This window comes from Apteryx mantelli, chromosome 8 (genome assembly GCF_036417845.1).
Source record: "Apteryx mantelli isolate bAptMan1 chromosome 8, bAptMan1.hap1, whole genome shotgun sequence".
Classification (NCBI taxonomy): Eukaryota; Metazoa; Chordata; class Aves; order Apterygiformes; family Apterygidae; genus Apteryx; species Apteryx mantelli.
Window position 1 is genome coordinate 13208917 of NC_089985.1, and position 14936 is coordinate 13223852.

Here is a 14936-nt window from a genome sequence, read left to right on the forward strand (position 1 = left end):
TTGAGCCTGTCTGCTCCACCACAGCCCTCCAGTGTGTTTGGTGCCTCTTCTCCAGTGTCCGAAATAGCTCTGCGTTCCTGGAGGGAGTCAGAGGCCCTGCTGAGCAGTCTTCCCCCAGCTGCTGCCTGGGTCATGCTGTCTTTAGTGGCAAGCATTTCTCGTTGCTGTAGCTGGTCAGCGTGACATTTGGGGGAGCCTTTGCACAAAGGCTAGATGGACTAAAATTGGCAGTTTGCAGAGCTTTTTCTTTGCTGCTGCTACCAGTAGGAGGATTAAGAGGAGTACCAGTCACAGGGCTGCCCTGCACTGCTGTCCTCCTCCAGCCCAGGGAAGAGCTAACAGGCTGCACCAGGATCTGCCATGGTCATGGCTTGTGTTTTTCCTTGATGTTCCTCAATTTGTCCCACCCCCTCCAGGATACGGCATTCCCGGGAAGGTCTGACTGCTTTTGAGCCCTGGACCAGGCTACACGGGAGAGCAGCACTGCTGCTGGTGGGCTGTCAGCGCATCCTGCATGGGACGAGGCACCCATCGCCAGGCTCCACCCAGGTCAGTGGCATGGGAGGGCACCAGCCCTGATGGTTGATCCAAAGACCCCTTGTTGCAGGGGCTGATGAGGAAGGGCAAGTGGCTGTGGGAAAGCACTGCAGGTGGCCAGTGACGAGCCTCGTAGCAGGGCTGTGTTTTCTCCTGCCAGGCTGGCTCAGCTTTGTGCTGCATTAGCTATTTGTCCCTCAGCTGATTTGTTCCCATTGTGGCTTCAGCTTTTGTGGCTTAACTTCTCCAGTGAGGTCTCCATTATTTCAGCTAGTGTTCACTGCCAGCCCCTGCCCTCTGGTTAATGAATACCCGCTCTGAGCTCGGCTCTGGAGCCAGCGACCCTCATGGGCAGCCAGGGCAGACATTGCTGCTGTTGCATAAGTGTGTGCGAGTTCAGGGTTGCAATGCACATGTGTGCTGGTAGCAGCTAGCTGAAATAGATAGGAGGATATTTATCGTAAGCTGTTGGCAAGGAGTTAATTTCTCATAAAACACTTGTGTCCCAAGGCTGATTGCAGTGCTTGGGGGGGGGGGCTCCAAAGGCCAAAGATGGGCTGCTGTAGTGCCAAGGCCTTCTTGTACACGGCTATGCCAGGAGGTGTTCCTGGGGAGCCTCAATGAGCTGGGAGTTTCCATGGCAAAAGGGACCTTCCAAAGCTCCTGAACAGGCTGCTGGTGATAAGTCGTCACCAAGGAAGGGGTGATCTTTTGCTGCTCTCCATGTGGCCACTCACTCCTGTGAACAGGTATCACCACAGCTCAGGAGGTGAGAATGATGGCTGCCCACTCAAAAATGGAAAATGTGCTGTAAAGCTCCTATGTCTCCTGTCCTTGAAGTTGTCAGCAGTAAGATTTGTGTCATCATGCCCTAATCACTGTGAGATCTACAAAAAAGACAGCGGGGATTCAGGACTGAGGAAACACTATGCCAACTGTCATTGGTGCAAAGACTTTCTTGCATTGAGTAAGAGCTGGTGGAGCCGTTTGTGCTGGGGTTCCTGAGAGGGGTTTACATCACTGACACGTGGAGAAGCTGATGCAAACTCTTAATATATGAACTGTGCCATGACTTTTCAGAAGTGCTGTCACAATTACACCAGTCAGGAAAAGACCCTGCTGCTGCGGTTGCCATGGTGTAAAGCTACACCCAGCTACTGCCAAAATGTTGGCCACAATCTGGGCATGCACCGCACAGCACTGTAAACTGTGCCTGGCCCGAGTCAGCCACTTCTAGCCTCGGTGGCTGTTGAGCTGCGGTGGCTGCAGCACATCTGTCACCAGAGGAGACCATCTGGATGCCTGCTCATCCCATGCTGCCCTGTGCGGGCACCAAGACACTCAGCATTGTGTTAGCATGACAAGTGGCTGCTTTGGTGTCACCTCCAGGTATGGGGGAGCTGCTGGCCACTGGGCCAATGTCCTCTTTGTTGACCAATCGAGTTCACTGATGGGTCAAAATTGCTGACTACCCAGAATGGTGTTTTGGGCTGGAAGAAGTTTCTTGTAGGAAAGACCACTTTTTGTTAATTGTTCTCACCCTTTTGAAGGTTGAGAGCTCTGTCCTGTTGTTTTCCTGTAGTATACGATAAAAAGTAAAATATAATTTTGCAGATGTTGGCCAGAACTGCCTTTAGTGTCATTAAAAACATTAAAGTTTTTGATTTTTGCTTAGGAATTTTTGAATACCTGAACTTCTCTTTTTCTCTGACTTTCCATGCCTGCAGCCTTTTCTCTGCCTTCAGAAAGGAAAGACCTGGAGAGGAAAAATGGCAGAAAAGTCCAAAATCTTTTTTCCTCCTTTCTTTTTTTTTAAATGAGGAAAATAACTGGGAAATGATGAGTCAAGAGGTCCAGGGCCTGTTCCTATTTCTGATGCTCTCCTGCTGTGTCACTCTGGGTAAATGATTTACTCTTGCACCTTTGTTCCCTTCCCTCTGCACTAGGATGGTCTTGCCTATTGCTGTCACAAGTCCCAGCAGTCCTGAGCAAAGCCTCTGCTTTCCTTGTGTTTGCTTGTGAAATGGCCACTCAATTAGCAGTGCATCTTCACCTGGCAGAGAGGGTCATGCTGATGGTAGCTCTGGCTTGGAGCTTGCCAGGACCCTGGCCTGGTTTCTAAAGGTCAAGTGTGGGAGAGAGAAAACCCGTATGCTACACAAAAATACATGATTGATCAATCATCTGCACAGGTGGAATAACACTGTGAGGCTGGGAAAAAATTACGCACTGTCTTCAAAGGAAAATCATACCCCTGCATTTTGTAATCAACTGAATGCAATGACCTGACTTGTTGGGTGCAACTCAAATCCATCAAAGTCCACTAAGAGTCAAATGTTTTCAGCCAAGAAATAAGATTCCAGCTAATGTAATTCCTCTGGTGTTTTCCTAAATCTAAAATGCTTGATAAATTCTGGGGGTGATAGTGAACTGGCAACAGTTATTTCAATAAATGCTCACCCTTCCTGCTTGAAAATAAACAAAACAATAGTTCTCATCACAGCTGGGTGTTTCTGACAAATCCTTTAATTCACAGGAGAAGTCCTCCTCCTCCAGCTCATGTTCTGCAGGAGTTGCAGGAGAGGGTCCATGTGTCTTCCTCTAATCTGATAATCCATAAAGCCAACATGACAATTTATGAAGTCAATCTAACCATGACTCCAAAATTGTTCCCTTGAAAACCCAGAACAATTGCCAAGTAGTGAAAAATTAGCATTTTTTCCCCAGTTTGGTGGTTCAGTCATTTTTCTTGCATTCTGTTTTAATTTATTTCAAGTCAACTTAGCATGAATTAGTAGTCCATCTTAGACAGCTTTAGGGACTCCAGCAACAGCTTAAAGTAGACTTTCAGATGTCTGTATTCACTAGCTGAACTGTTTTCCCACAAAGCTTCTCTGGAGGCAAGGATGTGATTGATGAATTTATGCAATTAGACTTAGATGAAGAGTGCAAAGATGGGTTTGGATTTGCAAATAAACTTCTCCATGCTTGCCTGCATTATGTCCTTTCCCACAGATATCCTCTAAAACATTTTTAACACTTATGAGAATTGGGGATTTGAAGGCAACATCACAAGGTGGCTTAGAGAAGGTCCATATGAATTTGAAGTTATAGGTCTTTGATCCTCAAACCTGGCTCTGGGCAGGTTGCTTCAGCATACATCTAATTTTAAGCAGGTGAGCTGTGACATTTCAGCACTTAAAACAACATTAAAAAAATAATAAGTTGAGCAGGACTGAAGCCATAAAGAATCCGTTGTTGGGCAAAAAGATCAAGCTGTGTCAGTAACAGATTGCATGGAAATTAAACCCAGTCAGTGAGCTACTCATAGTCCTGTGCTTGGGAAACCTGGGCCATTGCATGACGTGGTTGTGAATGGCACAGCTCTGCCAACACTTGTAAAGACCGCAGAGGCAAGACAGAAAAGTGGTGTATAAAATATAGCTTTCCTTGCTGGTCTGCCATTCCTACAGTCACCTTTACTCTGCCCGTACTTGGTAATTGACCCTTTATCCCTGCATTTTTGTTCTGTCCTTCACCTTGGTTAGCTGATCACTAGGTGGATGACCCCCCTCTAGACAGTCTCCTTGGTGGCCCCTACAAAGAAAGCACTGTCCTTCTGCCTTCATCTGTTCATCTTGTTTTCCTCCATCTTCAGCCCGCGCAACTCGCCAAGCGTAGAAGAAACGGCAACACAGTCAGATGCTTTGCAACGAGATCCTGCCCGAGGCGAGGGGGGAGTGGAGGGCGAACAGGATGGCGTGGGAGCCACCAGCACCACCGGCTTGTGTCATGGGGGGCACTGCCAGCTCCCCTCTTTGCCAAGGTGCAAACACAGCACTGGGAGGGGACCTGGGGAGGTCGAGTAGCCTGGCCCTACCTGCTGCTCTTCACACCGTGGGCATCGTGGTGTGGTTTCAGACGGGGTCTGAGCGTGTGTGCACATGTGAGCAAGACTGCTAGTCCGGCTGGCCAGAGGCAGCTGCTGCTGCTCAGCGACCCCAGGCACAACCTTGCAATAACTTCACTCTAGTGCTTTATTTCCTAATTTCGGCGCTCCAAGCCAGCAGCTCCTCCTCACGTTACAGCTGCAGGGTTACTAAAGTCCAAATAGCACAAGTCACTCGCTGAAACAGCCTCCTGGCTCTGGCCCTGCCTCCCGTGCCACGGTGCATAAAAGAGCTTTGCTCTAGAAGGGGAACTCCTCCTGAGCCTCGATCTCTCCTCTGAGCACCCAGCGGTACCGGGGAAGCCACCGGTTTCCCTCCCTGCCTGAACTCTTGCGCACGTGTCTGGGGACTGCAGGGAGCAGGTAAGAGTGGAGCAGAGGGAAACTCCAAGGATATCGCGGGAGCCCAGTGAGCCGAGGCTGGGAAGGGGGACGAGGCGGGTGGCCCTGTCCCCATGGGCAATGGCATCGCCGGGGGTGTGTGCAGCCCCGTGCACCCGGCGCGGTGCCACCGCGCAGGCTCAACGGCCGCTTTCTCGCCCCGGCGCAGGGCGCGATGGTGCGGCGGGTGGCGATCGTCGGTGCGGGCGTCAGCGGGCTGGCCGCCATCCGGTGCTGCCGGGAGGACGGGCTGGAGCCCACCTGCTTCGAGAGGAGCGAGGACATCGGGGGGCTCTGGCACTACACGGTGAGCCGGGAGTTTTTGCTGCACAATTTCAAAGCTGGCCAGTTAGCGGGTAGGACCCATAGCCCTCTCGCCCCACGTGCCACGGGGCCCACGGGCGCAGGTCAGGTGCTGAGACCGCTTGCACCAGCTGGTGCCTTTTGCCTGTCTCGCTTGGACCGAGCGTCCTGGCTGCCATCCCCACCGCGGCCCTGCCGCCGCCGCGCGCGCCTCGCCCCTTCGCCGGCCGCTGCGTCCCGGGGCTTCCTGGGCTCCAGAGCAGTCCTCCAGAGAGGATGGCAATACTTTTTTGGTAATGTTTAGAAACAGAGTATTTCCGTACAGGATATCACCATAAAAGGAAAAAGTCAAAAATATTCCTTATCTTTTATTTATTTATTTATTTATTTAACTATTTAAATTGTCAGGAAGCTGGTAACCTTTTGGCCAGCCCCCATCCAAATTTTCCAGCATGTAAACCTTGCTGCGTTTTTCCCAGCTCTGTTGCGACTCTGGCATCAGAGCCACGAGGAAGGGGAAATGCACTCGCACCGTTTTGTCCTGACACTTGTCACTGTAGCACGGGCATCGCAGGAGCCGGATGCCGGCCCTGCAGAGACAGGCTGCTGCAGGGGCTGGGGACCACCGTCCCGTTTCAGGTACAGCCCGGACCCCAGAGAGGCCTGCATTTGGGGGCTTTAGCTGCGTAAAACACAGCCAAACCCTTTGACAGCCTTGCAGCCAGGCCAAAGCAAATGCACTTGGCAGGGCTCCTCGCTGTCCTTGCGCAATCAGGAAAACAAAATGTGCCCGAGGGACCAACAGCCGGGGAGTTTCAGAGGCTTTCCGCAGCGGCCGGATCCCCGGAGCCGCGGTGCTTTTGCGGACACTCTCGTCTCCTCCCCAGCTCACCCGCTGCAGCGCCCACCAGGCTCGCTCCCTCCCCTGCACGGTGCCAACCCTACCTGCCACGAGCTGTCAGTGCTCAGCGCAGCAGGGCAGCTGCCGCCTTGCACCCATGCCCCTGGTGCCCATCAGGTGTTACCTGTTTTACTCCCTTAATGGCGCTGCGCTTTTCCCCTGATTCCAGACTGGAGATGAGGGCAGGGGGCGATGGTTTCTGGAAGAGCCAGTGTAATTTCTAACCCAAAAGGCTTTTGGGTTGAAAAAAATGTAGATTCAGCAGGTTCAGCAAAGCATTCACCTGAACACCTTCATTTTGAGGAAGACTAACAAACTGAACCATCCCTCTAGACCTTTATTTGGACAACTTAAAAAAAATGTAGGTTTTTTTTAAAGCAACTTTTTTTCTTTGAAATGTCTTGCAATATGATCTTCTCATTATTGTGAGCCATTGGCCTTGAGGATCAGGGGCCTGGATAGCGAGTTTAGGGTAGGATGATAGATGAAGTGTTTCTCTTTGACACGGATGGTGTTTGGATTTTGTTATTATGCACTGGAGCAATACACTTGTGATGGCCTATGCGTGTTCCAGCTAAGTAGAAAGAAAAATTACTTTGAACTCTGCATCTGTTTATGAGAAGAGGTGTTTCAGCTTTAAAATAGTTGCCATGTGTGTGCAAGGTTAAGTAGAGACAAGATCATAATTTATGTTTCTGCAAAGTAAATGCAGATTAAATTACACTAACCGGATAAATAGTGCTCTCTGAGGTTATTAGGGGGACATACTGCATGTGATTCTTTAGGACCAGCCCGCAAAACTTGAGTCTTCCAAGTCTCACCCACCTCCCCTTCATCCTACTGTGTACCTCCAGGAGCATGCCGAGGAGGGCCGAGCCAGCATCTACCGCACCGTCTTCACCAACTCCTGCAAAGAGATGATGTGCTACCACGACTTCCCCTTCCCTGACGATCACCCCAATTACATGCACAACTCGAAGCTCCACGAGTACATCTGGAAGTACGCTGAGCACTTCGATCTGCTCCGGCATATCCGCTTCAAGGTAGAAAGTCTGGAGCATGGAGGAGCAAGGGCAGTGAGTGGCTGGGGTGCCTGGGCGGGGGGACGTCAGTTCAGGTCTCCTTGCCACAGAGGAAAAATCTGGGGAGAAAAAGTCCTGGGGAAAAGTATCCTGCCTGGGCTGGCTTTGTTAGGTGGGGCCTCCTCAGCTTTTCAGTGGGTAGCATTAAATAACCAGCCAACAAGGGAAAAGTGTCACTTCTGCACTGTCTTCTCCATGCAAACAGCAGTTTTGGCAGGGGCATATCTGTCCATGGGACAGCAGACCCCACGCAAGCGGTGCCGGGCTTTGTTTGCTCCACGGCACGCGGAGAGGGCAGGGGACGAGCCCCGCGGAAGGAGTCTGCTCCAAGTTATTCAATAACTGTTGTTATTGGAGCGGGTTGAAAACCCTTCTGCCCAAGAGCACAGGAGGTGCTAGGAGGCACTGGGAAACTGCCAGATTGCTCCATCTGAAATATTTGCCAGCTCTGTGACCTTTCATTTGAGTGGGGGAGGCAAGACACATCTGGCCACAGTAGAGTCGAACCGGGGGAATTTTCTCCTGTTTTTTTGTTGTTTTCTGATCTGTATTAAGGATCCCAGTTACGAAAACTGTAATGGAATGGAAATACAGTTAAAAGCAAAACAATCTTACAAAAACAATCTTTAAAAAAAGCCACACTCTTCTTGCAAGTTTTAGTTCTTTTATTTACTTATTTATTTATCTTTTATGACCATTTTCCAAGAAACAGCCATTCCTGTCCATGGCTTGGTTTGTGTTGAGCTCGGAGCCACTCTCGCAAATGGGTCTATGTGCTCCCCTAGAGCAGAGGCAAATGTCCCCTGGACTCCCCAGGACCCCTGAATCCCACTGGAGCATTAACTTTTCCAACCCTTTTTATCTGCACCACAAATACACGTGGATCTGTTTGTTTTATTTAAGACCCTGGTCACCAAGATAAAAAAAAGCCCCAACTTTTCTGTTATGGGGCAATGGGAAGTCGTTACGGAAAAGGAAGGGAAAGAAGAGACGGAGATCTTTGATGCTGTTATGATCTGTTCTGGGCATCACGTCTACCCAAATCTCCCCATTGCTGACTTCCCAGGTAAGCTGCGTCTGTATGATTCACCTAACGTGACACAGTCAGGCAAACGTCTTCCATCAAACTCTTTTTCCATGCAAAAAAAGCCTTCTCAGCTTTAAAGAGAATGTTATCGTCATGATCAACATTGCTTTTTTCAATTAAAGAAATCAAAACCTGTTTTTTAAAGAAAAAAAACCTCAGTGTGTAAACCGTATCAAAGCAAGGACATTTTTACCAGAGACGTTTCTAATCTTTCCCTGAAAAAAAAAAGAATACAAAGAATTCGTGGTGTTTCCTTTAACAGAAGGTTTTTCCTGAAAGGATTTTGTAAAGCACTTTCTTTTTGGCACTTTCCCATGACTTTTAGCACAGATGTCATGCACATTAGCAGAGAGCCTTTGCCTCTCAGCAGCCAGTCAATCTTTTAGGGAAAAAAACTCTCTGGTGATGAACATGTTGTGCTTGGGGGCTGTTTGGAGGACAGAGGGGCATCAGGTGCTGGCGGCGCGATGGCGGGGCCTCATTTCTCTGTGTTGCCAGCCATGCGGGAACTCTTGCCAGCCAATGCTCAGAGCCCTGGGCTTTGATTTGCAAGGACATGACAGACACGTGATGCTCGCAGGGCAGCTTCCCTCTCTGCCAGATGACAGCTCCTTGCTGCTGCTGCCCAGGCATCTCAACAGCCTTGCGCACATTCGCAGCCTGGGCTTTGCTGGGCCCTGCTTGGTGGAAGGGAAGACTGGGTCAGGGGAAAGCAAAGGGCCTGGTCTAATACCTTTTTGGACCCTGTTCTCAGGAGCTCTAGAAATCACAGCTGCTTGCCCAGGTCATAGAGAAATTGTAGAATCTCCATCCTTGGAGATATTAAACACCTGACTAGACATGGTCCTGGGCAACCTACTCTAGGTGACCTTGCTTGAGCAGGGGGTTGGACCAAACAATCTCCAGGGGTCCCTGCCAACCCTAACTATTCTGTGGAAGTCTGTGCTCACACACTGGGGTCCCTCTCCTTCTGTTTAAACATCGAATGAACCCAGAGACAAAAATCTGTCAGACTAAGGATGCAGCATCCCTCTGTGCTAAGGAGACATCTACTATAATACAGCCTCAAAGAGATGATACTACAGCAGTAGCTGCTGGAATACACTGCGGGAAGGGGAGAGCCCAAGGCTCAGCTCAGCCTCTCCTTCTCATTCCTGGGGTGAATTAACTCCCTTTCTGTTCTTCCATGCAGGAATACAGAAGTTTAAAGGCCGCTACTTCCACAGCCGAGAGTACAAGGAGCCAGAAAAATTCAGAGGAAAGAAAGTGCTGGTGGTAGGCTTGGGCAACTCAGGCTCTGACATTGCTGTGGAGCTCAGCACTGTGGCATCACAGGTATGGAGCCCATGGCCCCACGGTGGGGGAGGGGAAAGTTGGAGCTGAGAGGGGTCGCAGCAGGGCTGGGAGGCCAGGACAGCCCATCCCCACCTGCTCCAACATATGCTCATGCTCCTTGCCATGGCCTCCAAGAGCTGGCTCTGACTGTGCGAGGATGCTCATGGCAATTGCAGGGTGGCTCATGCCTGCCTGGCCGTTCCCCCAGGTCTACCTGAGCTCCAGAAGTGGTTCGTGGGTGATGAGTCGTGTCTGGGAGCATGGTTACCCATGGGACATGGTGATCGTCACTCGCTTTCGGACCTGGCTGGGGAACATCCTTCCCAGGGCACTCAGTGACTGGCTATACGTGAGGAGCATGAGCTGGCCGTTCAAGCACGAGAACTTTGGCCTCATGCCAGTGAACAGGTGAGCGTGCACGGTCTGTCCACAAACCGCCTGCGGAGGAGAGGGCACTGGGGGCACGTGTCCTCGTGGCAGGGGTTGACCACAGCACCAAGCTCCTTTGACTCTTCTCCTTTGCTTCATGTGCTTCTGGATGCACGGGATGAGGTTGTCCCAGGTTTTGTTAGGTGTCTGGGAAGTGGCCAAACCAGCAGGGAGGAGCGGGGCTGCTGGGGGTGGTGGGTCAGCCCAGGCATCAGGCCAGTCTCACAGGACAGCCAGGTGTCCCCGGAGGTAGCAGTGCTCATCCCCCACAGATGGAGCCCAGGTAAGGCCCCTGCACCCAGCTTGCCTTTAGGGAGGTGAATCTTGCCTGTTTTGTTTTTTAGTAGTCAAACATTCAGTTTGCAACCTTAACTATTCCCTGCAGCCTTTTAAATTCCTCCTTCTGTTACAATTGCAGCCCCGAGTAGCTGTTCTGAAGCATTTCACACAAACCCAGGATTTGTACGGTACCTGTTGTGTTGCACACAGGGTCTTCTAAGGGCTAAGGAAAGTAGCAGCACCAGAAATAGCAAGGCCACTGCTGGATTTAGCACTCCCCTGCAATCAGTTGCCCACTGTGCAGGGCTCGGCATGCCTGTCCTGGCATGCCTGTTCTGGCTGGCCGCAGGAGCTCCCCGTGTGTGACAGCCCCACTGCCCGTTTCCTTGCAGGACTGTCCGTAAAGAGCCAGTGTTCAATGATGACCTCCCAAGCCGCATTGCGTGTGGCGTGGTGAAGGTGAAGCCTAATGTGAAGGAATTCAGAGAAACATCTGTCTTGTTCCAAGATGGGACTGTGCAGGAGGATGTTGACGTGGTCATCTTCGCTACTGGCTACAGCTATGCCTACCCTTTCATGGAGGATGAGTCCATCATCAAAAGCAGGAACAATGAGGTCACTCTCTACAAAGGCATCATCCCTCCTCAGCTGGAGAAGCCAACCATGGCCGTCATTGGGCTGGTCCAGTCCTTTGGATCCATCATCCCAACATCGGAGCTCCAGTGTCGCTGGGCAGTTAAGGTGTTTCAGGGTAGGTGGAAGGGTACATCCTGGGCAAGCAGTCTATTTCCTAACGGGAACTAGCGTTTGCCAGTAGTGGGGTAGTCTGTGGTTACCAGTTTTAATAGCAAATTCGCTGGAGAAGGTTCCTCATCCCTCCCTGTCCTTGGGTGATTATTTCTGCTTCCCTGCCAGAGGTATCATTGTGCCAAAAACAGATGCACTGTGTTGCATGTCTACAGCGTAATGGCGGAGGGAGAGAAGAAGCCGAGTGGAAGTTTCTGTCCCAAGGAAAGACTGATAATAGGGGGGTTTTGTGTGTGTTTTTTTCTTCTCCACATCATTTATTATTTCATAGTTACAAAGCCACCTCCCCAGTCTCTGTGTGATGGGGTACCTTGCCCCATGGGAGCAGGTCATTTTTCAGTCCACTGCCAATGGCAATGAGGTCCTCACAGTGGGGCAGAAGAGCCGCTTGGGCATCGTCACACACACTAAAGGATGGGGGAGGCCATAAGGAGGCCAGCTGCAGTCAGGGTCCTACAGAGACAGTTTCTGTGGGCTCCTAGTTTTGTCATGTCCCCAACACCCAAGACTGACTCAAGCCCAGAGCTTCATGCCAAAGGGAAGAGAAGCACCCAAGGACTCAGCTGAAGCCTGCAAATCCCGTCGGCTGTGGGAGAGATCTTCCAGGCATCCTCTCTCTTTGCCGACACTCTTCCTGCTCTTTCCAGGGCTGTGCAGGCTTCCCACCATAAGCAAGATGATGGACGACATTGATGAGAAGGCGGGGAAGAAGCTCAAGTGGTAGGTGCAGCTCACAGGGACCTCTGTTGGTGGGGGGGGTACCAAAAGCCCTGCCTTTGTGTCAGCCGCCCGCAGGTGCAGGGGCAGGAGCCCTGGGGGAGCTGCTGAGAGCAGCTTGCGAGCAAGAGGAAGGCAGCTCCTTCCAAGGGTGGCCTCTGAGACGCCCCGTTCAGGTCTCAGACACATTAACCCACAGGTTGCCCCTCTGCAATGCAGGAAACCCAACCCAGCTCTCACTGGTGTTGGTGCATGTGTTTCTACTAGCCCTAATAGTGCCTGTATTGGGCAAATTTGGGTGGAAAATTTCTGATGGAAAGATTTTCTGTTCAAAAATGCTTGTTTGCCATCACCGAGCACATCAGTTTGAAAGTGTTTCGTGTTCAGTGAAGCTCCAGCAAAAATAGAACATTTCCATCAGTATTCTTCAAACTGACCTTTTGGTTTCATAAATTACATTAAAATGTCTTGCTTTCCCCCACTCTGAGTGTATCTCATGCTATAGCAAAGCGATATTTTTAAACTATACAAAGTAAAAATAAGAATATAAGCAGTCAAAACTGAGACTGGTCCAAGCAATGTTTTACTTTGTTTTTAGAAACCGTTGCATTGTAGGAAGTTTCAACATCCAGCGTTGTATTGTGATCTAGACTTCTTCATTAACGACAGTAATGAATACGTCCCACGTAGCCGCGCTCCCAGCCAGCTCGGGGATGGGGAGAGTGGGGGACGGACACTGTTGCCTCCACCGTGCTAACAGGGGATGTGTCCCATCCCCTCTTTTGGGGGCTCCCAGTGGGAGCAGGTTCTCTGTCCCTTGCCTCAACGGTTTGCCAGGGAACATGGAAAAAGAGAGGCTGCAAACTAGAGAGGGCTCCTGTTGTTTCTTGCCAAGTTCCTGCACTAATTTGTCCCTGCACAGAGTTTTTCTCTTTCTTCTACCAAGCCTGAGCAAGGAATTTGAGTGGAATTAGTGTCTGGATCTTATTCCTCTGCTCTGGCTTATGTTGCCTTTAAAATACAAGGAAAGGAGACAGTCAATGATGAATGCCGCTGGCATGCATAGGGTGGCAAGAGCAGGTTTTCTCCTTTAGCACAACGTAGCAGCTTACCTTAGCATCCTTATGCAGTTTACACTCCCCGTTCGAACCAGATCCCACCACAAAACTGGGAGGTGCAAAATAAAAGGATCACCATGAGTGGCTTCCCATGCCACTCAGCCCATTGAACTGAGCACAGAGACGGAGGCCACGGAGCGAGCTGGCTGGGCGGCAGGAGCTGATTTCCACCCCCAGCATGGGGAGCCGAGCTCCTGCACCTCCTCCTCCTCCCGCCACCACGTGCTGCAGGAGGAGCCTGGGGCTGTGCTGGGCAAAAAAGGGAAAAAACGTGCCCAAAGGAGCCTTGTCCTTTCATCTCCTCTCTCCCCGAAGGTACGGGAGCAGCAACACGCTGCAGATGGATTATATCACCTACATGGATGAGCTGGCCGTCCCCCTCGGTGTGAAGCCCAGCCTGCTCAAGCTGCTGCTGACGGACCCGCGGCTGGCGCTGGAGGTCTTCTTCGGGCCCTGCACCCCGTACCAGTTTCGGCTGACAGGCCCAGGAAAGTGGAGCGGCGCCCGGACAGCCATCCTCACCCAGTGGGACCGAACACTGGGGGCCACGCGGACGCGGGTGGCCCCCGCCACCCCCCAGACCTTCCCCATCCTGGCGATGCTGAAGGTGCTCTTCCTCCCGCTGCTCCTCGTGGCCGTCCTCGCTGCCCTTTACTGGTAGGAGATGCTCGGTGAGGAGCGGCGAGGTGGGAAGTGGTGTTACCCCAAAATAATCCATGAAGGTCATGACCAATGGCACTGATAAATAAGATGCAATCTCTGCGCTTTTTAAACTTGGGAGCCTTCTCAGCTGGGTCTACAGCAGAGTGTAAATACTGAGCCTAGTAATGCTGCTTCTTTTATCCCTCAAAATGTGGTCAAAAAATAGCTCACAGGTACATGGTTTTTAAATCTCCCCATCTACCATCTCATTTCCCAGTGGAAAACTAGAGCCAATATGGTTTTTTTTGCTGTAAAGTTTGTCCTTTGGGTAAAACTAGCTTACTTCAATTGGCACTTGTAAAAAATCAATTTCATAGTAAATAAATACCAACATCCATGTTTTTTCCTCCAGTGGGGAAAGACATCCAAATGAAAACTTTCAGATGAAAATAAAAATACTGAGAGGAAAGAATACTTTGGTGTAAAAGGTAGGTTTCTTTTGGAAAATAACGCCCCCCCAGCTTAAAAAATAAGTTGCCTGCCAGCTCTGAGAACAACATCTGGACTTCGCTGGAACATGCGAGCTTTCGAAAGCTGAGATGAACTGTGTCCAACAGCTAAAATAATGGGCCAAACTCAGGTTGCATAACCAAAAGCGGCGGCTGCGGGGCCCTTGGAAGGACATCAGCGCTCAGCCTGCCGCCGGCCACGGCTCGACCCGAGCGGGTGCTGCAGCAGGGTCAAATCCTCTGCAAGCACCTTGGTATTAGACAAGCTGTTCACTGAGACCATGAGAGCTCTTTGCTGGAAAGAAAGATGTTTCCCCAGAGCTTGGGCTGTCATTGCCACCCCCTGCTAATGCACGGGGCAGCCTGCGGCTGCAGGACACATTCAGGGTATCTTGGCTTTTTGCCTCCGTGAAGCAACCACTTTAGTCAGCTTTGCAAAATGCTCCACAGTTTTATGAGGCCCCAAATAAATGCAGAATAGCATTATTATCCTAAGCTCTGGGTCTCGAAATGAGATTAAAGGACAGCCTGATGTTCCCTTTTCAGCGCCTCCTGCTTCTGGCTGAGCGCTCTGCTAATAAACTTTCTGGTGCCAGGAGATGAAGGTTTATGGCTGCTCTTACTTCTCCCAACCCAAGTTATGCACACTCATGGTAGGAAGCAGCTCTTTTCTTTTACTGTCGTCCAAGTCAAAAGAGCTCGAATGTGCTGACTATCTAAAAAACACAAATACAAATAAAAACATAGTGGAATCTTCTAATCAGTCTTTTTGATCTTTTTCCCCCACAATTAGCAAACAGTGCACGGCGTATGCTAGCTGATGGCTGCAGCCTCGTCACTAGCCAGGCCACAAGTTGCCG

At 50.7% G+C, this 14936-nt stretch overlaps 1 protein-coding gene across 2 annotated transcripts; it reads left to right on the top strand.

The window, feature by feature from the left end:
• Nucleotides 1-4749: 4749 nt before the first annotated feature.
• Nucleotides 4750-14836, top strand: LOC106499693 (flavin-containing monooxygenase 3-like). Of its 2 annotated transcripts, XM_067300668.1 has the most exons (9): nt 4750-4849; nt 5037-5174; nt 6926-7114; nt 8057-8219; nt 9433-9575; nt 9784-9983; nt 10676-11034; nt 11738-11810; nt 13241-14836. In XM_067300668.1, exons 2-9 carry the CDS (start codon nt 5043-5045, stop codon nt 13584-13586), a joined length of 1605 nt encoding a protein of 534 aa, XP_067156769.1. In that variant the 5' UTR covers nt 4750-4849; nt 5037-5042; the 3' UTR covers nt 13587-14836. The 2 variants fall into 2 exon arrangements, with proteins under 2 accessions (XP_067156769.1, XP_013816677.2); XM_013961223.2 differs by lacking the exon at nt 5037-5174.
• The last annotated feature ends 100 nt before the right edge of the window (nt 14837-14936 follow it).

What these genes read in the sequence shown, in the direction of transcription:
- LOC106499693 (XM_067300668.1), top strand. Translation starts at nt 5,043, where the DNA reads ATGGTGCGGCGGGTGGCGATCGTCGGTGCGGGCGTCAGCGGGCTGGCC. An exon ending in CCCCATTGCTGACTTCCCAG is followed by an intron (nt 8,220 to 9,432) that starts GTAAGCTGCGTC and finishes TCTTCCATGCAG; the next exon opens with GAATACAGAAGTTTAAAGGC. An exon ending in GGCCTCATGCCAGTGAACAG is followed by an intron (nt 9,984 to 10,675) that starts GTGAGCGTGCAC and finishes GTTTCCTTGCAG; the next exon opens with GACTGTCCGTAAAGAGCCAG.